General features: G+C 49.1%; 7 protein-coding genes across 8 annotated transcripts in view; 5 read left to right on the forward strand and 2 right to left on the reverse strand.

The window, feature by feature from the left end:
• LOC108658398 (kunitz-type serine protease inhibitor 7) overlaps positions 1-19,251 on the reverse strand; it is a 192,817-nt gene extending 173,566 nt beyond the window's left edge. The window contains exons 1-2 of the mRNA XM_018111070.3: positions 19,135-19,251; positions 18,849-19,072 (exon numbers count right to left, since the gene is read on the reverse strand). Coding sequence (XP_017966559.1) covers positions 18,867-19,072; positions 19,135-19,219 — 291 coding nt within the window. The 5' untranslated portion in view covers positions 19,220-19,251 and the 3' untranslated portion in view covers positions 18,849-18,866. The remainder of the gene's footprint in view (positions 1-18,848; positions 19,073-19,134) is intronic.
• Positions 5-10,515, forward strand: Ptpmeg (protein tyrosine phosphatase Meg). 2 transcript variants are annotated; one of them, XM_030384111.2, is made up of 10 exons: positions 5-445; positions 5,318-5,722; positions 6,618-6,725; positions 6,789-6,881; positions 6,941-7,082; positions 7,156-8,020; positions 8,112-8,791; positions 8,851-9,469; positions 9,543-9,720; positions 9,791-10,515. In XM_030384111.2, the coding sequence occupies exons 2-10, from the start codon at positions 5,573-5,575 to the stop codon at positions 9,878-9,880; spliced, it is 2,925 nt and encodes a 974-aa protein (XP_030239971.1). In that variant the 5' UTR covers positions 5-445; positions 5,318-5,572; the 3' UTR covers positions 9,881-10,515. The 2 variants fall into 2 exon arrangements, with proteins under 2 accessions (XP_030239971.1, XP_089114861.1); XM_089258735.1 differs by having other exon boundaries at positions 5,323-5,722.
• Positions 10,712-11,239, forward strand: Roc1b (Regulator of cullins 1b). Its single transcript, XM_018100671.3, has one exon. The coding sequence runs from the start codon at positions 10,775-10,777 to the stop codon at positions 11,168-11,170; it is 396 nt and encodes a 131-aa protein (XP_017956160.1). The 5' UTR covers positions 10,712-10,774; the 3' UTR covers positions 11,171-11,239.
• Cdc5 (cell division cycle protein 21) lies at positions 11,176-13,991 on the reverse strand. The gene is made up of 4 exons (XM_030384056.2): positions 13,834-13,991; positions 13,510-13,775; positions 12,006-13,450; positions 11,176-11,940 (listed from the first exon to the last, which is right to left on the reverse strand). Exons 1-4 carry the CDS (start codon positions 13,876-13,878, stop codon positions 11,243-11,245), a joined length of 2,454 nt encoding a protein of 817 aa, XP_030239916.1. The 5' UTR covers positions 13,879-13,991; the 3' UTR covers positions 11,176-11,242.
• Positions 14,318-18,396, forward strand: LOC108650353 (uncharacterized). The gene is made up of 5 exons (XM_089259986.1): positions 14,318-14,524; positions 14,593-15,100; positions 15,159-17,461; positions 17,519-17,716; positions 17,784-18,396. The coding sequence occupies exons 1-5, from the start codon at positions 14,468-14,470 to the stop codon at positions 18,000-18,002; spliced, it is 3,285 nt and encodes a 1,094-aa protein (XP_089116112.1). The 5' UTR covers positions 14,318-14,467; the 3' UTR covers positions 18,003-18,396.
• Positions 19,252-20,420: 1,169 nt separating the features above from the next.
• On the forward strand, positions 20,421-20,895 carry LOC115562470 (papilin). The gene is made up of 2 exons (XM_089260114.1): positions 20,421-20,587; positions 20,650-20,895. The coding sequence occupies exons 1-2, from the start codon at positions 20,503-20,505 to the stop codon at positions 20,844-20,846; spliced, it is 282 nt and encodes a 93-aa protein (XP_089116240.1). The 5' UTR covers positions 20,421-20,502; the 3' UTR covers positions 20,847-20,895.
• A 47-nt stretch (positions 20,896-20,942) lies between these two features.
• Positions 20,943-23,148, forward strand: LOC115562469 (odorant receptor 85b). Its single transcript, XM_030384059.2, has 5 exons — positions 20,943-21,509; positions 21,744-21,942; positions 22,002-22,275; positions 22,334-22,538; positions 22,627-23,148. The coding sequence occupies exons 1-5, from the start codon at positions 21,210-21,212 to the stop codon at positions 22,840-22,842; spliced, it is 1,194 nt and encodes a 397-aa protein (XP_030239919.1). The 5' UTR covers positions 20,943-21,209; the 3' UTR covers positions 22,843-23,148.
• The last annotated feature ends 98 nt before the right edge of the window (positions 23,149-23,246 follow it).

A 23,246-nucleotide genomic window follows, 5' to 3' on the forward strand; every position in this document is an offset into this window, starting at 1 on the left:
CGATACGCTGTACGCCCGCATTTAACATCACTAGTTCGTCGCTGCTCGCCTTGGTTTGTTCGGTTTCGGAAAGAAAATTCAATTCTATTTTATTTTGTTAATTTTGTTCATTATTGAAAGCACAACTGCTTGCGGTTTCGTTACGTGTTCCATATGTAAACCCTAGCATAGTCAAGTAACCAGAATACCACAACTTTATTTTCGTTTTGCGGCTTCGTTGTGCCGTTCCATTTTTTCCTACTTTATTGTTTTCCTTTCGACTCGAAGTCCGTGTGCGTGAGCGACCGATCAATGTGTATGTGCGTGTGTGCATGTGCGTCAATATTTGTGTAAAGTTGCGAAGGAGCCTTACAAATAAATGTGTTCTTCATATTTGCTGAATTTGTTGCTATCTAGAAAGAGTACAGACCAGCATACGCCGTACCTAAGTGCTACAAGTAAAAAGGTGAGCTGCAGTTCCTGCCCAAAGCGGCTCATTTAACTCTTTTTTTTTCTTGTGTTGCTACCTATGTATGTGTCCGTGTATGTGTGTGAGTGCGCTTATCTGCAGCCGAAGGCAGAATCAACGCGGCACAGCGCGCTGCTTGTTGCCTTGGATTATTATGATTTTACTCTCTTCGCGATGTTCACTCTTACTCACACACATACAAACGCACACATGTATGCACAGCTCAAGATGCCGCCTACTCAACGAAGCGCAGTGTCGCAGCGTCTGTCTGATTTGCTTGAAAATCACAGTTTTGAAAAGAGCGACAGAAAGAGAGAGAGAGAGAGTCAGAGGGAGAGAATGTACTTGCACTCACACACAATCACACTAATGCATTCTACATTAATTCCAGAAATGAATGCATACAGTCTGTAATTCTGTGTATTTGGATGTGTGTGTGTGTGTGTAATTAATCATGGTATTGTGTTTACAAATCGTTTAATTAATTGAGCTAGTTTGTTCTTTTTCTTGTAGCCACAGCTCTCACTCTCTCCTCTGCCTCTCCCCACTCTCTCGCTCTGACTTTTGCAGCGCATTAGGCTCAGCACAGTTTCGCCGCAAATGGGATTAGTTGACTTTGAGCCGTCGCGGGCATTAGCAAACTGTTTAGTCGACAAATTTCGTTTATTTTTCGTTTAACGGTAAAAGCAAAAAGTGTAAAACAATCATTAAGAATATAAGAAGCGAAGCGTAAACAACCAGGCAGCTCTTCAGCTGTGTCTCTGTGTGTGCGTGCGTGCGTGTGTGTGCTCTCTGCTTGACTGTGTGTCAAAGTGTGTGTGTGTGTGTGTGCGCGTACGTGTGCAGCCCGGGGGCTGGTTGGCTCTGGGGGCTACCGTTGCATGAACACACAAAAATAGCATAAGAGCATCTCGGTGTCGGGGTGCGTGTGCCGTGCCGTTCGTTTGGTCGTTCGTCAGAAGCAATAAAAATTAAAAAGCAAACAGCGATAAGCATTGCGCCTGCCATGCCCTGCCCTGCCCTGCCCCCTTTTGCTGTAGCCCTGCGCACACATGGCAGCCCTGACGCATAACGGTAAAGCGCATAAAACCAAACAAATGCAAATGCACAGACAGCAGCTGCAGGCAGCAACATTATTGATGCCTCTCTGGCACGGCAAATTCAATTGAGTACACCCCCCTCCATCTCTCTCTATCTCTCTCTCTCTCTGTCTTATCAGCTGCCCGCATGTGGGGTTGCTCAACAGACGAAGCTTTCGAAGGGCTGCCCACCTTCGACCGCGTTGACTTTGATAAGGATTGCCAGGCAGTCGAAAATATTAAATATTTAGATTTTGATTTTTGATGGAAACGTTGCATAGTTAGTGACATAATGAAAATACCTTTCGTCGTCTCTTTGAGTGATGTGTCCTAATTGAAATTGAGTGGCAGGCAGCCCCGTCCCCAGCCCCAGCCCCCCTTTCTCAATTTCACCGCTTCAAGTTACGTCGCTAGCAGGCCAGCAGGTTCAACGGCTGCGTGTACGTTACATTACGTACAGGGCAGACCGCACAGTGTGCGGCTTTCGGTTCCGTTTCTAGTTCCAGTTCCACTTCCAGCTCTGTGCAAGCCACCGTCCGCCGTGTGACCTCTCTCGCTTGAGTCATCTGCAGTCGCAGTTTATCTGCAGATCTACGTGACTTGAGCAGCTCAGCTGACATCGAAGCTCAGTTTAAAGCGCTGTCCAATACTTAACCGGTTCACTGTGCTTCCTCTCCCTCCCTCCCTCCCACTCTTTTTTTCTCGCTCGGTCGCTCGCTCTCTTTACTATCCACTTCCCAGCATCGGGCAAGCGAATTGGATTTGCTTACGTTGCCATTTCCTCCATTTGCTCAGCGGGTCACGCGAACAAAGCCAAAGAAGAAGTCGCACAGTGGCTCACGGACTGCCAAACGAGTCACTTTCGATGTTTAATAGTGTAATAGCTCTGCGAAATCAGTAATACATCTGACTAAATTGGCTTTTAGAGCAGCTGTTGCTATTTACTGACGCAGCCAATTGCCTTTGTCCCACTGTGCGCGAACAACGGAAGCTGTTCCAGCAGCATTTGCCAAACAGCTCAAGCGAAAGCAACTTAAATCTGCATTAAAATACGTGCACACACACACACGGACATTTGAATACTTAACATAATAAACAGAAACTTTGCCATTTGAGCGAGAGAAAAGTGGGAGAAGTTTTGCCCAAAAACTCGGTCAACGAACCAAAAATTTGTATTTTTTTTCCTTCTCATTATTATTGTGTTCTCAGGCGAATAAATTTGATATACCTATCCACACGAATGTGTGTGTGTGTGTGTGAGGAAGTGTTTGTGCTTTTGTTTATGCACTTTAAACAATACAACTGCTTAGCCAGAAATATTCCTGTTAATGTTGTTCGTGTGCCCTCTTTGTTGTTGTTGTTGTTGTTGTTGTTGTTGTTTTGTTGTTCATTTCATTTCATTTTCAATTAATGGCAACAACCGAGAATAATAATAAAGAAATACGTAATACAAACAAACAATGTGATCACCTGAATACCCCTACTCCAATACACCTCCCTCCCTCCCCCCCTCCGCCAGCATACCCACTTGCCATACAGAGAGAGGGTAACTACGAAAAGCCGTCATAGCCACAATGAGCATCGACTCGAGTTGAATGAGTCGAGTCGAATAGCGTCTATAAGGCTTCCCGTTCATATATGGCCCGTTGGCCGATGTCGTTTTGTCGCCAATTCCCTGAAATGGGGCGATGGTGGGGCCTTGTGGGCGTCACCAGCGCAAATGACGCAATCTCGTTTCTGCTTTCTTTGCATACCCTGTAATCCGTAAAAGGGCAGCGCAGCCGGCAATGGAGCGAACTGGAAGTGGAAGTGATTTATGTAGATTACGAGTTTTTTATTGCTGAGCGATTATCGATGGGGGCATCTCTTGATTAATTTGATCAACAGTCTCTTTCTTGGAGCAGATTTGAGACTCTTTCTATTGTTTATTGACAAATACAAAAATATAACAAATTGCAACAGTTTTTATTAAAACACAGGGTATCTACTAGTCGCACAATCCACATCGATAACCTGTTGCACGCAATCTACAAAATTATCGACCCATTACCAAACGGTTGAACGGGTTGCGCCTTGTGTGCCTAGCAAATTTGCATTCATTTGCTGATAACGAAATGGAATTAAGAGTAGACCTCCGGCTGCCCCGCCCTCCCCTTGCACCTGCCTAATCAGCTTAACCTACTGAGCCAGCCATGTGGAAGGCATTAATTGGCTTCATGTTCGCAGCCTAAATAGCTTGCATAAAGGGCTAATGGCACAGCTCGATGGCTCGATATAAAATAGATCTAGTTAACTGTTGACCGGGGTCAGAGTGCAGATGGTAGAGCACTTTACACATCCGACTGAACTGGCTTGCTATGGTAATTCAATCAAATACGTGCATAAAAAATAATAAAGTTAAATACGATGCAGATTGTAGAGACTTCGCTATAGATTTAGCTTAGGGTATTTAAAAGTCGTGCAGCTTAAGCTTTGGTTCACACTCCCTTTTTGACGCTTTGTATATTGCCATTGTTTACTTTGTGAGGTGTAGTACTCAGGTGTGTGTGTGTGTGTGTGCGGGTGTAAGAGGGAAACACTTGAGCACTTCAGCTGTGAAGCAGTTTGGCCCAGAGGTCTTTTTACTGTGCCTAAGACAGCAATCGGCGCATATTTTCACGCGCTGACAAGCAACGCACACACACACACACACACCCACACACATGCACACACATACGCATACATACGCACAGCGTAGACAAAGTCGTTGACAAGTGTAGCGTATGACTAATATCGTCTTTGTCTACGTCTTCCGACTTCCTTTCGACTTGGTCGCGATTCAATGGAATGTACGTCTGTGTGTGTGTGTGTGTGAGTGCATTTGTGTGGGTGTGTGTGTGCATGTGTAGCTGTTCTGTTTATCTCTCCTTTTGATTGATGCACCTTGTAATTGGCTTATGAGCTCTTCCCCATGATATATGAACTAGTTATAAGTATATCGAATTGATTTTGCCTTTCCATTTGCTGCTCTCTGGCCAAAGACTTAGTATGAATGCTAAATTAAGTAGATGAAACTAATTTCGGAAAGAGTCAGAGTTCAAAATTGATTGGGAATTTCTTATCGGCTGTGGGGCTTTCACTTGCATATTTATTCTGCTAAGTACTAAATACCCACACATATATACACACACACACAGACAGAGGCAGACTTCGATTGCTATTTAAGTATTATGCCATTAGTTATAAAAGCAAATACAAATACAAAATAATTTTGTACATGTGACAGATAAAAATATTTATGTGCTCTCTCCCTCTCAGTATCATTATCTCTCTCGCTCTCCCGTTCTGTGTCTCTCTGTGTGTGTGTTCTATATTAATACACGATTTCCGGCTGGCAGGCCCAGCCAAAAGAAAGAAAGCAATAAAAACTGGGCGAAAAAGTCAAGTGCGAACGTAATTGAAAATGTTTCCAAATAAATGCGTCTCAATATAAGGGAACATGGTGTGTGTTAACATATGTTATGCTATGTTAATAGCACTGTTAACTTTCATATTTGGGCAAAGAAGCTAACAGTGCTATGAAGATAGCTCTACTAGCTCTACCATTTCTTAAGGATTAGAGACTTCACTCTTAACAGTTCCCATCAGACTACACTGTTAATATATTTAACATAGCATTGGTCTGTTGTCTTTCTGTTTCGCTTCTATTAAATACGAATTTTTGGAGCTTGTTTCTAATAATTATTTATAGCTTGCTTGTATTAACCTCTTATCAAATCTAATGCTCCAATCAATCTCTCTCTCTTTGCAGCACAGTTTCGGAGGAGAAAGAAGTATTAGCTCGAACATCCATCCAAAGTCTTAGCCATAACGTGAACGACACGTCCAAAAAAAGGTCGAAAGTTTTGCCACTACTTATCGAATAAACAAACTGCCAGCCACAAGGGGAGCCGTCAGCAGTTGCTAAAGCAGCCACGCCTACACTCCCTCTCGCGCCCACACACTCACACACACACACACAGGGAGTAACGTTTAGCCTTGATTAGAAGCAGAATGGAGCGGGGCCATGTTTGAACGCTTCCGCTTGAGCAACCTGAGCAAGAGCTATCGACAACGCGGCGCATCCTCAGAGCTGGCGCGCGACAAGAAGCAGCAGCGGCAGCAATGCGTCACCGTCCTGTTCCTAGATGACATCACGCACACCTTTCGGATCGACGTGAGTACGAGCACAACCCCCCTAGAAGAGCTCTGGGGGGATTGGTAATGCTCCTTTAGTCTGTTGGCTCCAGCTCGCAGCTGGTTCGCCTTAGCGAGCTTTCACTGTGCGCCTGTAGCCTTAACACCCACTTGAGCACCCTCGCGCACTTCACGAGCTGCTCCTCAGCTGCTCGCATAATAATTGTAAATTGCGAATTGTGTAAAGAAATCAACGAACTCTTGGGCATAGAAAGTCGACTTTTATATATTAGCCATTGTTTTCTTAACTACTCCCCCTGCCCCACCTCCTGTGCACTTGAAAATCGAATATGAAAAGTGCTTCGCATCTTTATTCGAAACTCGCTTTCATTTTGGGGGAAGACGAAAGACAGACGGACAGACAGACAGACAGTCGGATAGACAGACACGCACTTGTCGAAGAGGCATTCGCATTGTTTTCTTAATTACGAAAACACTCGAGACTGGAAAATAAAGCTAAAGTCGTCGCGCCTAACTTAAGATCTGTTTGCTCCGAATCGCAGTCAAATCAACGCCAACTTACAGTTAGCCATTTCAAGTCAACCAAACTGGGTAAATGGTGAAATTTATGCGTGTGGAACGATGCGAAGCGATATTTATATTCGTATATGTTTGTTTAAGCCTTTCATTATTCCCAAGTATGATCTTACAATATTCCTAAATGACTGTATGAAAGGTTTCCTTTTATATACCCAGAGAGCCCATTGAAAATGTGGATTTTAATATGTATGAGAAAAAAGAGGCGTGACACGCCCCAATCGAGAACTACCTAGCTCTACCTCCTTCCTCAACTCAACTAACCTGTCTTAATATATTTATTTATCATCTCATACCATCTCTCATATATGTATATCTTCAATTTGTATCCTCTACAGAAACGTGCAAAAGGCTCTGAGCTGCTGGATCAGGTCTTTCACTATCTCGAGCTATCCGAAAGGGATTACTTTGGCCTATTGTTTCCACAGAAGCCCGGCGACGTTGTGGTAAGTGGAACATTCGATTGGTCAATCAGCCAGCCAGTCAATCAATCAATCGCCCTTTTGCAGAGATGGGTCGACGCACAGAAGCAGTTCAAGAAGCAATGCAGCAGCCTCTCGCTCGACAACGATGCCGTTCCATTATTAGAGTTTAGAGTTAAGGTGAGTTAGTCTATGCGGGGCAAAGGCCTTCACTGATTCTGTGTTCTGCTTGTCGACAGTTCTTTGTAAGCGATCCCAGTCGGCTGCAGGAGGAGTTCACGCGCTATCAGTTCTATCTGCAGATCAAGCGAAACATTCTGCTGGGCCAATTGCCGTGCTCCAGCAACACCCAGTGCCTGCTTGCCAGCTACACGGTGCAGTGTGAGTAACTCCCATCCGTAGTCTGTCTATGGCCGCGACTAATCTGCGATTGGGGTTGGGTTTGGGTCCACAGCTGAGCTGGGCGACTTCAATGCCGTGGAGCATCAGACGGGCTACCTGAGCGGACTGCAGCTGCTGGCGGAGCAAACGCCGGAGGCGGAGCGGAAGATCTGTGAGCTGCATAAGCTGCATCGCGGCCAGCTGCCGGCGGATGCCGAGTACAATTATCTGGAGCACAGCAAGCGCCTGGAGCTCTATGGCATCGACTTGCACAAGGCCACCGACTCCAATGGCAAGGAGCTGCAGCTGGGCGTGTCGGCCATCGGGCTGCTCGTCTTCCAGCACGGGCTGCGCATCAACACCTTCTCGTGGAGCAAGATGGTGAAGGTGTCGTTCAAGCGCAAGGACTTCTTCATACAGCTGCGCCGCGAGCCCAGCGAGAGCTACGACACGCTGCTCGGCTTCGGCATGAGCAGTCACAAGCACGCGAAGGCCCTGTGGAAGTCCTGCGTGGAGCACCACAGCTTCTTCCGGCTGAAGCGGCCGCATCGACTGTCGCGCTTCCTCAACATCAGCCTGGGCAGCAAATTCTACTACTCGGGCCGCACCGAGCTCCAGGCCGTGCAGGAGTCCAAGCAGCGCGGCCGCATCCACAAGGTCTTTGTCCGCTCGCCCAGCAAGCGTCTCCTGGCTGGCAATGCGCTGGCTGCCACCTGCGGCGGCAGCTCGGCCGACGGCACGCCGCAGCTGCTGCACAACGGCACGGGCAGCGGGTCCGACAGCGCCGCCTCGCACAACGGCAAACCGTCCGCATCCACCATACTGACCATCACGAAAACGAGCCGTCCACATGACACGTCCAAGGTCACGTCCAAGCAGGCCGACGCGATGCCGCGCAAGGCCTGGGAGCAGCACAGCGACGAGTACGACATACAGCTGTGAGTTTTGCTGAGAGTGTTGAGCGTAGTCGGAACCAATCAGAGGGATTGATTGCTAATCTCTATCTATGTTTGTTGGTTTGCTTTGCAGCGATGTTGGCTTCATAGAGCAGTGCACGAGACGCTTCGAGTCCGGCACGCCCTCGCCCATGCCGCCCGCCTACAGCTCGGGGCAGCACAGTCCCGTACTTCTGCCCACGACCATAGCGGATGCAGTGGGTCAGCCGGAGAGTGGCAGCGATCTGATCACCATGCGATTGCTGGCCGACGAGCAGGGCCGCTACGGCTTCAATGTGAAGGGCGGCGTGGACCTCAGTCTGCCCGTGCAGGTGTCCAAGGTGGTGCCGCACACGCCCGCCGATCGCTGCACGCCGCGCGTCTGCGAGGGCGACGAGGTGATCATGATCAACGGTCGGGAGGTGCACGGGCTGCGCCACGAGCAGGTGGTGGCCATGATACGGGAGTGCAGGCATCAGTCGAGCGGCGAGCTGCTGCTGACGGTGCGACCGAAGCGCTCGGCTCCACTGCTGCTCGAGGAGGAGCCGCTCTACCAGTATGTGCCCGAGTCAGACGAGATCGGCTCGCACTCCAACCTGCTGGATGGCGACGCGCTCTTCACCCAGAGCCTGCTGCTGCTCAGCGATGGCCTTGCGTCGGGCGCTCTGCTTGCTCAATACGAACTGATGTACCGCAAGAATCCCGACCTGGCCATCACGGAGGCGCGGAAGCCGGCGAATGCGGCCAAGAATCGCTATCGGGATATATCGCCCTGTAAGTTCGAAAGCAATCCCATTGGGAATCCTCGACTCACCCAAGTCTCTCTCGCCTAGATGACTGCACGCGCGTCTCGCTGGTCAACTCGCTGACTGGCGACTACATCAACGCCAACTATGTGAATATGGAAATCCCGGGGGGTGGGGTGAATCGCTACATAGCGACGCAAGGGCCGCTGGCCAGCACCACAACGGACTTCTGGCGCATGGTGCAGCAGGAGAGCAGCCACCTCCTGGTCATGCTTACCACCGTAATGGAGGCGGGTCGCCAGAAATGCCATCAATATTGGCCCGTTACGGGCGAGGAGCTGCAGCTGGGCGACGGCTTTTCGGTGCGCTGTCTGAGCGAGAAGCCGGACGAGACGGGCAGCTTTGTCTTCCGTGAGTTTGTGCTGCGGGATAAGCACGAGCAGCGGCACATTCACCACATGCAGTATCTCGCCTGGCCGGATCACTGCGTGCCCTCCGACCCCAACCTGTTTCTCGAGTTCACGGAGCGCGTGCGCGCTGCACGCAACCGCACGCTGCTCCAGGAGATTGAGGAGAGCCTGAAGCAGGTGCGTCTGCTCGACGCGGACGCTGACGAGAATGGGGGACTGATGAGCGAACGCAAGTGCGCAGCGAGCAACGGAGCAACGCCCGAGGACGAGACACCCGTATCCACCAGCGTGCACCAGTGAGTTGCTTGGATCTAGTTGCTAGACCTAGACTAGCCAGAGCAAAAGTTAATTCGGTTTCTCCCCTCGCAGATGCATTAGCGCCGCTAATCCGCCCGTGATCGTGCACTGCTCGGCGGGCATTGGACGCACTGGTGTGCTCATACTAATGGACACGGCCCTGGCGCTGATGGAGGCGCGCGAGCCCGTCTATCCGCTGGACATAGTGCGCACCATGCGCGATCAGCGCGCCTGCATGGTACAGAATGTGGTATGTCTATCGAGTCTGTCCCATCATATGCAGCTAATCGACAGCTCTCTTTCCTCCACCTCCCCTCCAGAGTCAATATCGCTTTGTTTGTGAATGCATTTGTGCCGCCTACATGAAGATCTCGCGCAGCAGCGCGGCCATCAACGACGAAGACGACTAATGAAACTGCTCCACAACTTATACTAGCGGACAATCTGAATACAAATTCTTCCTCCCTATATATATCCCGTCTTGCATGGCGCTAAGAACTCTTCTCAATCTATATATATGTATATGTATACTTATCAATCAATCTTATTGTTAGTAAACCCGTAGGCATGCATACATACACCCGTATAAGTATCTATGCTATATCATTATTACGTTAATTCTTATCATTATTATTGTCTATATATTTATAAAGTGCGTGTATGTATGTATAATCAGCTCTGTATATCGTACTTCTAATATGCCCATCTATATAAACATGGGCAATAATCCACGCAAGTGCTACTGAAACAACTCGTATGAAAAACAATTCTAAATTTTTACAAAACACACAAAGCGAGAACAAAACTACCTAATTCACGTATACAAAAGAGAAGGGAATTAAATGAATTGCATATTTATTTATACAGAGAATTACACAGAAGAATATAAACGATCTATATATATATATATATGAAAGCAACAGCAACAAAAAACAAATGAGAAGTAAAAACTGTTAGTATTTTAGCACCAAATTTAATTCATATACATATATGTATTTATGCTGAGAATCAGACCTAATTAAATATTATAAATAAACAGCTGGAATAGTTGTAAATAATTATGTTAAGACATTCTCTTGCTAGCCTAAAATGGAAAGCCCACCTCATCCAGTTAAGACGATGTTTTGTAATGGACTCCGAAGTGGATATAAGAGACCGATCTGTGCTGAGGCCTGCTTTGATAACCTCCGTCAAATGAAAGCCTCGAAAATGTTTGCTATCAAAAGAAAATATTCGCAGCAAACACAAAACCTTAAAATCTATCGTAAAATAAAAAAAAAAACATAAAAATATAAAAAAATCCAATGGAAACCACCTGCAACAAAAATGGATCCACGGCCGAGGAAGTAGAGGTGGAGGAGACGGAAGACTTTCACGATCTGGAGGAATTCAACGAGGACAACGTGGCCAGTGGCAGCGGGCAGAAGAGGGACGAGCGCTTCGTGGTCAAGAAGTGGGTTGCGCACGCGCATTGGTGCTGGGACGTGGCTGTGGACAACTGCGCCATTTGCCGGAATCACATCATGAACCTGTGCATCGAGTGCCAGGCGGATCCGAATGCGAACAAGGACGAGTGCACCGTGGCCTGGGGCGAGTGCAACCATGCGTTCCACTATCACTGCATCGCCCGCTGGCTGAAGACGCGCCACGTCTGTCCGCTGGACAACAAGGAGTGGGTCTACCAAAAATACGGCCACTAGTCGGATTAGTTAGCATTATTTGTATTTAAGTTCATTCTTTCGCGATAATATTAAAATTCTATGTAACTATGTCTATGCCTGCGCCTCCTGCTCCAAGCCGAGCAGCTGCTGTGCTGTGGGTCGGTTGCCCGTTAGAAGCTCCAGCTGCTGGAAGAGTGCATCGCGCTGCTCGGCCAGATTGGCATACTTTTGCTGCAGCTCCTTCTCGCGTTCCATTTGCCGGCGCACGTCCTCCTGCAGCGCCTCCAGGCGTCGCGGCACAGCGATCGCCTCCTGCTCGCCGAGGAAGCGAAACGTGGAGAGCGAGAGCGAGTTCTGCTCGATCTGTGCGTAGGTGTCCTGCAGCTGCTTGATAAGCACCTGAGCGCGCGCCTGGTAGCCGCCGGTGAGTATCTTCAGCTTCTTCTCGATCTTGCCACAGCGCTTCGCCTCTTTGGCCATATGACGGCGATTCTGCTCGAGGCGCTTCTCCGCGGACTCCAGGCGATCCTTTTTGCTGGCCAGGTTGGCGCGCGTGTAGCGATGCTGGGATGGCAGGTAGAGCACCTGTCCCAAGCACTCCTGCCACACCTGCCCATAGACATCAAGTGGCAGCTCGCCATGGGCCATGCGCTCCTTCACCACCTCCATTTCGTCGGCCAGCATCTGCTTGGCCTCGGCCAGCTCCTCCTGTGATATTTCCTCGTACGGGTTGGCCTTAAAGTAGCTCTGCAGCTGCTCGAGCTTGTGCTGCGACTGACCAGGCACTGGATCACGCACAGAATCGTAAACTGAGGGAGAGAAGGGTAAGGTAAGTAAACTCGATATGTTTTGAGAGGTGTTCGTGGTTACTCACGCTGCATGGTGATCATCTCGTGCTTGATCAACTCCTCGGCCTGCTGCTGCTCGGTGAGGTTTTGCTTCTCGGACTGCGGACGCAGAATCTTCGTGTTCACCTCCGTCGGCCGTGGTAGGTTACGCTGTATGACCTGGGAGCGCTTGGCCAACTCTCGCTTGCGCTGCGCCTCCTGCTCGGCCAGCATGCGCGCATCCACATCTGCCTGGTCCTCAACTGCCGGCTCCGTGCTGGTCTCCATGGCCTCGCTGTCGTCCTGCTCCGGCACCACGATTTCGTAGTCATTTCGCGGCGCGGGCAGAGCAGCCAGTCCCTCACGCAGCGTGGACTTCAGCTGCTTCTGGTAGTTCTTGTAGACAGCAGGAGTCTCAGTCACGGCCATGCTCTCCTCTGCATTGATGCTCAGCTTGTCGCGCACAAAGGCGGGCGTTACGCTGCTGCCGCCAGCCGCGCCGTTCTTCAGAATGGGCACCATGGCACCCGAGGCGGGCGTTAGGAAGCCCGCAGGCGTTGCTGCTCCGCCCTCGCGCTGAGTGCGGAAGGGCGTGGCAATGACCGTGTTTGGAGTGGCAACAGCCGCCGCCTTGGGCAGCGCGCCCGAGAAGTCGGATTCGTGCAGCGGCGTATTGAGACCTCCCTTTAGAGGCGTCTCTGTGTGCGTGAGCGCCATCATGTTCTGCGCCTCCTGCATTATGCGGTCCGTGTATGGCGCAGGGGTGCGAGGCGTGGCGGCCACCTGCGGCGTTATGGAATAGTCCGCCAGCAGAGCGTCTGTCGTCTCAATGCCACTCTCGCCGGCTATCTCCTTGGCCATCTCGCTGGCCCGACCCAACTTGACCACCTGCTGCAGCTCCATATCGGATATTTGAGGCGTCGGCAGTACGAGCTTCGAGCGCTTGCGCTCCGGCTCTTGGTTCTGCATCATGGCCGATGGGACCTCGTTTTCTTTGCGCTGCTTTAGCTTCTGCTTGTCGCGCTTCCGCTCCCGCTCCTCCTTCTCGGAGCGCAGCTCACCATCCAGGTCCTGCTGGCGCATTTTGTTAAAGTCCGGCTCCTGCTTCTGCAGATGCTCTTCAGACGTGTCGTAGAAGCCAATGGCAGGTCGCTTCTCGAAGGGTATTTCCGCATTGTAGTCGATGCCTTTGATGCGCTTCCTGTTGCCGCTGCCAATTCCCGCAGCGCGCAACTCGCGACGCTTTTGGAGCGTAGCCAAACGACGCGCCTCCTCCAGCTGTTTCTCGCGCGCTTTGCGTTTGGCCTTCTTGCCCTGCGTGTTTGCCAGACGGGCGCGTGCCTCGGACAACATTTCTAGCTCATCTTCGTCCATGTCTTTGGGATCGGGTCGTGCGGGCTTGGTCTCTGGGTTGGGATCAATCTCACCCGGCTTCAGTTTGCGAGGATCGTCCATGGTGTCCTCGCCATCCTCCTTGCGCTGCGCCTGGTCGCTGCAACAGTTATTTAGCTATTTAGATTATGGATGCAACATCTAGTAATGCACACTTACAGCAGATACTCGTAGCGCTCCAGGCATTGTGCAGCAGTGCGTCCAATAATAGGCGCAATTGTGCGCCATTGAGTGGGCATCAGTTTGGCCAAGTGAAGCAACTTCTCATCCTCTTCGCGCGACCACTCGGTCTTCTTGATGCTCGGATCAAGCCACTCGTACCAGCGTGCTTTGCACTGTTTGGCTGACTTGCGATGCAGCAACGAGGCAATGCGACTCCATTGATTTTTGCCATATTTCATGACAGCCGCTTTCAAGATCTCATCCTACGAAGAAAACTCTTGACTCACATTGATTCATTTCATTTCTAAGCGCATGCCTTACCTCTGTGTTGCGCCAGACGCCGCCTTTTATCATAATACGCGGCATTTTGTTGTTTTAATTATTTTATAATGGCTACTAAATTAAAATGGAAATTAATCTGCAAACTTTGTCGGCGGCCGCTAGCGATGTGAGATGTAGCTCAAACGTTTGAGATTACTTGCCGTGCTGTGTACTGCCAACTATCGATATTTTTGGATCGTTAGCAAAACTACTAAAACACAGATGAGGTTTGCACCTACAGTAACCACTTGTGACGTCACAGCAGACAACTTGTATGTGTTGCTGTTGTCACTGGTCTTGATACAATTTCATTATTGTACAAGATGCGGATTCGAATGCTGATTAGCATTAATTCGTTTTAGAAAATCCAATATAGCTCAGTTTTCCAATTTCGAATTTGAATTAAAACGATATCTATCGCAAAGATATGATTATCGTAGTAATCGCCAAGTGTCGATAGACAGTATTTTTCTGTGAGTATCGATGCATTTGTTTTTGTTGTTGTTGCAGTTGTAGTTATCAGATGTTTTGATATGATATCAGATCAGTTTCTGCCACAGATTTTGGTCGACTGAAATGTAATGCGAAGTTTGCAAAAATGCAGCTATAAACAATTACATATGAACATTGCAATATGAACGCGGATGCGGATGTGGCTTTCACGAGCTTTTACAGCACCGTGGGAAGCCAGGTGAGCCACGCATTTGGTTGTATGTGTGTGTTCGTCGATCTAACTTAGGTTTCTTTATATTGTTGTAGTTGCAGCATGCCGACCTGTCGCTGTCCACGCCTATACACTCGCTGGAGCCTGATAACTTCAGTGGATTCTTTGACGACGAGCCCGCACTGCTAGGCATTCCATTACCCATAGCAACTGGAGCAGCTGCAGCGAGCACCCATAAGAGCACCTCCGCTGGCATCGCCGATTCGCCCTGCATTCCATTCGTACAAATCCATACGACCGACTTGCAGCAGCAGCCACAGCCGAGTCGCAGCTATCGCAATGGCTTTCGCCGCAAGACAGCGGAGATTAAGTCTGAGGCCGAGCTGATCAAATCGGAGCTGGCCGAGGCGGCGGCCAAGGAGCGCACCAACGCCACGCCCACACCGCCAACGACCAAGGCAATAGCCAGCGATGGCTGCCAGTCGGATTTGCCGTTGAACAAATGTCCCAGTTGTCCGTTCCTGAGCCTCTGTCCGCTAAAGACGCAAACGCACATCAGCAGCTGCTTCGGCATAGATGCACAGCATCGTCTGCTCTGCCCAGGTCAAGCTCTTCAGCATGCATATCTCATATACACATATATAACAGTTTGCTCTTGCAGGCTGTGCGAATGTCTTCTATAGCATTGATGTGCTCAACCTGCATCTTAGTGCTGACCATCAGCTGGAGCCGGAGGAGATTGCCGCCCTTGCCAAGGCGAATGACTCGTCAGCCAAAAAACTCCCACAGCCAATGCCCAAGAGTCGCATCTACATCAAGAATGTGAATTGCCTGCGTGAGCCACAGCTGCCCGACTTTCTGCCCACAGATGACAATATACTGGATCTACTAGACGATGTGGAGGAAGCTAGCAACTGCTCCAATCCACAACATCAGCAGCAGCAGCCGCCGCATCAGAGTCAGGTGCTGCAGGAGCCGGCCAGTTCAGCTGTACAAAAGATATCTATCAAGAGCGTCGATGTTCTCAGAGAGCCAGCGCTGTTGCCCTTTGATTTTCCCATGCCCAGCAATGGAGTCCAGCAGCAGCAGCAGCAGCAGCAGCAAGAACTGGAGCAGCTTCCTTCTCTGATGATCAACAGCAATCTGCTGGAGAAGCCGCGCCAGCCGAAGATCTACATAAGGAATGTGGACATATTGAAGGAGCCCATGCTGCTGCCAGGCATGGGCTTCGGCAATGCGACCGCCTCGACGGTCGCCAGTCCTGCGGAGGTCTTCAACGCGGAGACATTGCTGACACCAACGGGCGGACCGCTGCCTGGCTTTGAGCCGCTGACCAGCATGTGCCCTGATGCCTTCAGCTTTGACTCTGTACTGAGCAGTGGGGGCGGTGCGGGCCACAGTGCCAGCAGCGGCAGCAGCCACAATTTTAGCGCTCTGGATCTGGACTTCAGCGTGGACTTTGAGCAGAGCGTGCAATTGGCCACGGAGCCCGATCACTCACTGACCAGCGAGCAGCAGCAGCAGCAACAGCTAACGGAACTGGCGCCTCAGCAAGAGTTTAACCATGAGCTGGATAACTATTTGCCCCCAGCAGTGCCAGCAGCAACAGCAACAGCAACAGCCACAGCCACAGTGACAGCAACAGCAACAGGGACAGCGACACCAACTGCACCGGCAACAGTTGCAGCAACAACCACGGCAGCAACAGCAACAGCAACCACGTCGAAGCAAAAGATCTTTATCAAGAACGTGGACATACTGAAGGCGCCTCAGCGTGGCACACTTCATCTGCGCACCGTGGACGAGCTGAATCTGATGAATCGCAACGAGGTGGAGCATTTGATTGTGCCGAACCGTGAGCCGCTGCCCCTGGAGCTGCCTCTGAATGCACCGGCTGTGGCCTTGGAGCCCTCACTGGTCGACTTGCCGCCGCCGCCTCCTGCACCGCTGAGCTATGACGATGGCTACGACTTGGCCGAGGACCTGGAGTGCTGGCCCTGGATGGATGACGAAGTGGAAGAAGCGGAGCCGCAACCCGCGCAGCTGCAACTGGAGCCGCCGCACAACGACCTTCTGGTCAAGGACTTTCCGCAGCTCTATGCACAGCCAGCCGCCACTTCGGGGCCTGTGCCGCCGCCCCTGGTGCCAGTCACCGGCTCGATTGACGGCGCCGCAAGTGCTGCAGACAGTCTGAGTGGCCTGCCCGTGCCGCCGCTAGTGCCTCTGCCCAGCGAGAAGCCCGCTCGCATCTACGTGGCCAACAATCTGCTGCCCACTGCTGCCGCCGCTGCTGCCGCCGTGGAGCAGCCTCCTGTTGGCGGAACCTCCGTGCGCGGTCGGCCCTATGGTGCCAAACAGGGGGCGGGTCAGTCGAAGCGACGATTGGGCCAAGGCGCAGCGGCTCAGCAGCAGGAGCCCAGTGGCAAGAAGTGCACCGTCGAGGGCTGCATGTTCCGCTTCAAGTCGCCGGCGACGCTCGAGTACCATGGACGGTGCCACAATGGAGCGCTGGGCTCGGCACAGCCGATGATCTGCCCGGAGTGCAAGTCGACGCAGTTCAGCAACTGGAACTGCTTGCACACGCATCTGTGGCGGACGCACGCCATCGACATGGAGCTCTACTGCTGCCAGCTGTGCACCTTCAAGACGCCCATCTACTCGCGGCTGGTGAACACCCACGCGAAGATCCACTCCGAGGAGCGCAACTACAAGTGCGAGCAGTGCGGCAAGGGCTTCAAGAACACCAAGCAGCTGAAGAACCATCGGCGGCTTCATCGCACCCAGGGCCTGGGCATGGGCAAGCCAGCCAGCGAGGAGCAACAGCAGAAGCAGTCGCAGCTGCAGCCAATACTGCCCGTGCTGCATCGCTGCGAGGATTGCGGAGCTGCTTTCAAGCACCGGAAGACGCTGCGCGAGCATCTGTGCAAGCAGCGCAACGAGCAGCCGCAGTGCCCCACCTGTCAGGTAAGCGAGCTGCCATCGACTGCTCCCACTCGACTCACTCCTGCTTCACTCCCGCAGCGCGTGTTCAGCTCGAAGAGCAGCTTGAAGCTGCACATGCGCAGCCACCAGGCGGACAAGCGGTTCAAGTGCGACAAGTGCGACTACGAGGCGAACGACCACAATGCGTTTCGCCGTCACATGGGCACGCACCGGGAGCCGAAGCGCTATGCCTGTCCGCACTGCGACTTCCGTGCCATCCAGAGCACTGCCTATCGGGTAGGCGCATCATGCAGTGCACCATGGAGTGCCCTAATTCACAGCAGATTCTCTCGGTCTCTTCCAGATACACCTGCAAAAGGTACACCCCGAGCTGGAGCTGTCCGCTATTATACACAAGTGCAATGCGTGCAAGTTCTCGAGCATCAACCACGGCCTGCTGCTGGTCCACCAGGCCAAACATCATCCCGTCGAGCCATCCACTGCGTCGACCAATTCCAAGATCAAAGTGAAAAGCAGCCTCCAGCTCGCACATTCCGCAGATGCTCAAAGTCCATCGATCTAGATGTCCTATCAGCAACCATATATCAAAATGTGTACACCAAGTGCAGGCGCGTAGCTAGTAGAACTTTTATACCAAATTATATATACATACATACATATGTATCTGTATGCTATGTGCATGCATGCATGTGTGTGCACGTAGCATGCGATGAACCAATGTTAGTTATGTCCAGAAACTGTTGTTAAGTCTGTTCAAGTGAGACGGTCCTCGTTTGTGATCTGTGCGTGTTTTACATTTACAACCGTTTTTATATAGTTCTAAACAGATTCAATTCTATGTTTTATACATATACATATATACATATATTGTAAGTAATTATTTGGTGTTGTTATTGTAAATGCGTATGTATATCGTATATCGAACGGAGCAAAACAAATACAATTCAAATTAATTATTGTTTTCAAGTCATACCAGATGTTCGCACCTCCCATGGGAAATTCTTATACCCGCACATCTCCGAATCGAGCCCATAAATAATTTTGGTGATTAATTCCTCTATGATTCCGAGGTAGAAACATGGCAACAGCAGGCCACACACTTGCCTCTCTTCCAAGAATATTACTATTGTTTAATTTAATCAAGTCTAAATATGTATACTAGATGAAATATGTGGGGAACATAAAATAACTAAGTATTCAATTTTCTTATCTCTTAATTTTTTGACGAACAAACGAACATCACATCAAGATTCTGATGATCTCTTTAGACTTTAACTGTTTTCCTTCAAATAACTAGATATTCTTTGGAGAGAGCTGAACGCTGAATTCTTGGCGCTTTTACAGTACACAGAAAGAAAATCATTCAATTGTTATGCAAATCATTTAATTTTATTTCATTTTCCCTCAGTTGTCATTCAGCTGCAGTTCAGTTGCGCCTTCGGCACGCTCTGCGGCAGGCTTCACGGGTGCAATAGCGATTCCTGTTGCCGCCACAGCCCTTGTAGGCCATCTTCTTGCAGGATCGGGACCTACTGTCATACCACCACATTCTGGAATTCGCGTTCCTGGCGCACGAGCGAAGGTTACCCCTGCCCTCGTTCTTGCCTCCAACACAATTGGTCAACCATGGAGCTAAGGAAGACAAGTTCCAGTCAGTTATGGATCGATGATGATGGCTAAATCGATTCACTTACGCACTATTCCCTTGCAAGGGGGTCGCTGAGCCTCAAGGGTGGCCACGTAGACGCAGAGACAAGCGAGGAGCAGAATGAATTTCATGTTGATTCAAGTTGAATGTTGAACTGATTTAGCACTGGAAACATCAGCTCTTATATACCAAAAAGGAACAATGCACCCAGAGTTTCTGGAAAGCTGTTTTGCCAATTTAATGCAAAATGAAAACAAAAGCCCTTATAATAAAGCCGAACCTATTATGGCATATTTCAGACTATTTCGGGACATTTCTTATAGTAGAACTTTACTGGAGCAGAAAAAATATAGCCAAAGGAATGTTCTATCTATTTTTTAGCATGTATGTATATACATATGTGTATAATTTTGGTAGTATAAGATATGTATGTACAGAGGAAACAAATGGGATAAATTGACAGTAGTTTGTTAATAGCTTTAATTTGATTTGTAAAGGGAATTATGGAGACTACAGCTTGAATGAAATCTATAAATATCGACAACATGATCCACTTGCGCACATCTGTGTTTTTCTTCTCTTAACAAAACAGAGGAGATCTGCTTCATAGTCACAAATATGCCATATTACATATGTACATACATATGTATATGTTAATAAAGGCTTTTGTTCTCTCCACGAACTCTCTATGGAATATAAGAGCTGACGATTGGTTGGCGAATTGTTTGGAAGTAAAGAACGAGGGCAATACAAGGAGTCGCAGATGCGTCGAGGAGGCCAATGCCAACATAGGTCCCAGGGCTGTGGCAGCAACAAGAATCGCTATTGCGACCGGAACTCCTGCATCATTAATTTCACTTGAATGACATGCTATAGGAGACGATCGAGCGGCATACGGTGCGAGATTGAAGCTTTTGTAGAATTCCAGAAATAGCAACATTTTAAGTGAATCTAAGTTCACTGAGATTATGAAATAATCTTGTCGTACACATGTCTATGTATGTACATACATATGTATGTAAAAATGAGTTTTAGATGATTGTCTTGCTCGCTCTGTCCGAAACAGTAAGTCCAATATTAAAACGCTCTCTAATGCACTCAATGATCTTAGGCACGATTAGTAAACAACTTTTTATAATTGTATTCATTAATAATTATAAATGTACTTAAGCTGTGGTGTTTTGAGAGATTTTCGGGTCATTTATTCTTGTCCCTGAAGAAGTTAGGCCAGAAGTAATTCCAGGCACCATACTCTTTTATACTCGTGCGTGTATAAAAGACGTTGAGAATGATTAGAAGGTTCAGGGTATCTCCTAGTCGAGCAGTCTCGACCAGAGCACTCTTACCTGCTGGCTGGTATATAAGAGCTGGTGCTTCCAGTGCCAAATCAGTTCAGCATTCAATTTGAATCAACATGAAATTCATTCTGCTCCTCGCTTGTCTCTGCCTCTACGTGGCCACGCTTGAGGCTCAGTTTGGCTATTGTAGAGGCTACGTGCGTAAGTAAATCGATTAAGCCATTAGCCTCAGTCCATAACTAACTGGAACTTGTTTTCCTTAGCTGCTTGGGCTAGGAATTGTTTTGGAGGCAAGAACGAGGGCCATGCGAGATATTCCATTTGCCTCCTGAACGCCAATGCAAGAATGTGGTGGTATAACAGCACGTCCCAATCCTGCCAGAATATGGCATACAGGGGCTGCGGCGGCAACACCAATCGCTACTGCGACCAGAACTCTTGCCTCAGGTACTGCACCTGAATGACATACTAATGGACATGCGAATGGATTAAATTGAACTGCATTACAATTAAGATGGGTTTTATTTCAAATGCTTTGATCGGATTCAAGTTGTCTACTTGGGCAGCTAGGACATGCGGCATACGACAGAAGGTGCGAGATTACAGCATTTACCATGTGCAGAGACAGTTGGCCAGTAATTTGAGCTGCTAAGGCTAGAATTACATTGTTAGTGTTATGATAGTAATTAGGTGGTCGAGCACTTGAAATAATTGTTCATTTAAATGGGGCTGGCGTCAAGTGCACGCAATGGCCCTCGCACTGGGCACGTCTAAGTATATATAAGGCCATGGTGGACTAGGTTGGATTGAGTCCAGCTGTGAAATGAAAAAGTTGCTGCGGCTTATTCAACGCGTTTTGCCATCGAATGCGGCTGAGGGCAGAATCGGCTCCATCGAGCTGAACTTGTGGCTGGGTCAGTTGGTAGGCCTGCCCCTGGTGGGGCTGAAGCCGGAGACAGCTCTGCAGAAGCTGTGCATCATTGCAGTCGGATATCCCGTAGTGTTTGCCGTTTGGTATTATGTCTTTCTGGAGCTATACGACTTGTATCTCAATTGGCATGACCTGGACGCAATGACACAGAACCTCATCCTCTCCTTTACGCACGTGGCCTTTCTGATAAAGGTAAGAGTTCGATTGAGTGACTTCCTCATTTTCTGGAGTACTAATAGAGCTGCAGCCCAATTTTGTACTATATTTATATTAGACTGTCTGATTTTATCTCTCTCTGACTGAATTCCTGATGGAATACCTCAGGAGCTGTGCTGCATTTATCTTTCTCCCCTGTTTCTCTATCACTCTCCTCCATTCCCTGTCACTCTCAATGTGAGATTTCTGGTATATCTCATGTACTTTCAGTTCTGCAACATTTGCTATCGCTACGGAACCCTTAAGAGGATTTTACAGAAGTTGGGCGAGATCACCCGTCGCTGCGTGCTCTCCGAGCGGCAACTGGAGGCGTTTCAGAGAGCTGAGCTGAAGAACAAGTTGGCGAATCTGACTTACTTTCATCTCGTGCTGGTGCCGGGTATCCTGAGTGTGGTCTACATACTGATCGGTGATCTATCTGGAATGGTACGCGAGTGCCTCAAGCAATTGACATGCTCTTCCTTGCAGCGCCCGAAGAGTTTGCAGGAAATCGTTTTCCGTATCGGGCCCAAATGCCCCACTTCCTGCCGCACATCGTGCAGTCGCTCTACAAGGGCTTAGCAGTTGGGATCCTGGCACTGGAGACGACCAGCATTGACTTCCTCAACATCTCGGTGATGGGACAGATGTGCATGCACCTCCAGGTGCTCAGCTTGGCCTTCGAGAAGCTGCACGACAGCAGCGACGTCGACGCCTACAGCTGGCTGGTCGCCACAGTCAAATACCATTGCGAGTTGATTCTGTAAGCAGAGAGACGATCTCTATATTCACACATATTCACAGCTATATATTCTGAACAGTCTGCGCCAGCAAGTGGAGCGCATCTTCAATCTGGCTGTGATGCTGCAGTTCGTTAGCTCCGTTGTCATTGTGGCCATGACCGCCTTCCAGGTCATCGTCATCGGCGACGGCTCGAAGAGCTCCACGATAATGAACCTGATGCTCTGCTGCGTGCTCTGTCAACTGTTTATGTACTGCTACTTTGGCAACGAGGTGCACGAGCACGTGAGTCTAATCCACAGAAATAAACATATATTGTATAAAAATGCATATCTCTCTATCTCCTCATCTCTTTCTATACTTGGCCGTGCAGAGCAAATCCCTCTCCAGCGCTGCCTTTGGCTGCAATTGGTATTCACTCGACCGGAGGTGCAAGAGGACTTTGTTGGTGTTCATGATAAATGCGGATCGTCTATTCCTGTTTACGGCTGGCGGCTTCATGGGTCTCACCTTGCCCAGCTTCACTTATATCATAAGCAAGTCCTATTCCATTGTGGCTGTGCTCAGGCAAATGTACAGCAGGTCTTAGAAAAGCTAATGGAGAGGAAAGCAGTGGAGAGGGAGATGCTTTTCAAACCCTTTTATAATATAATCACATAATTATGGAGCCATTACAAATGTCATTAGCTAACCAAATTGAATATTCTATGCACGCAATAGGCTAAAGGTGTTAAGAGGTGTCATTACATCATTACATCATAGGCCTATTCCTTATAAGTATATAAATAGAAACGAAGAATATGATATGCTCGAGGAATATGAACAAGGAACTCGTTGGGTTTGGTTAATATATAATATATCGAAGCGTAGATTCAGCTTTTACTAATCATTCCGTACGAAGCTGTGTGCCATTCCATCGGGGCAGAGAGAACTAGGAATACATGCCCGAAGCGAAACAATAAGCATGAATTATAACATTCTGCTTATGTATTT

Source organism: Drosophila navojoa, chromosome 4 (genome assembly GCF_054131105.1).
Source record: "Drosophila navojoa isolate 15081-1374.11 chromosome 4, UAZ_NAV_1.0, whole genome shotgun sequence".
Taxonomy (NCBI): Eukaryota; Metazoa; Arthropoda; class Insecta; order Diptera; family Drosophilidae; genus Drosophila; species Drosophila navojoa.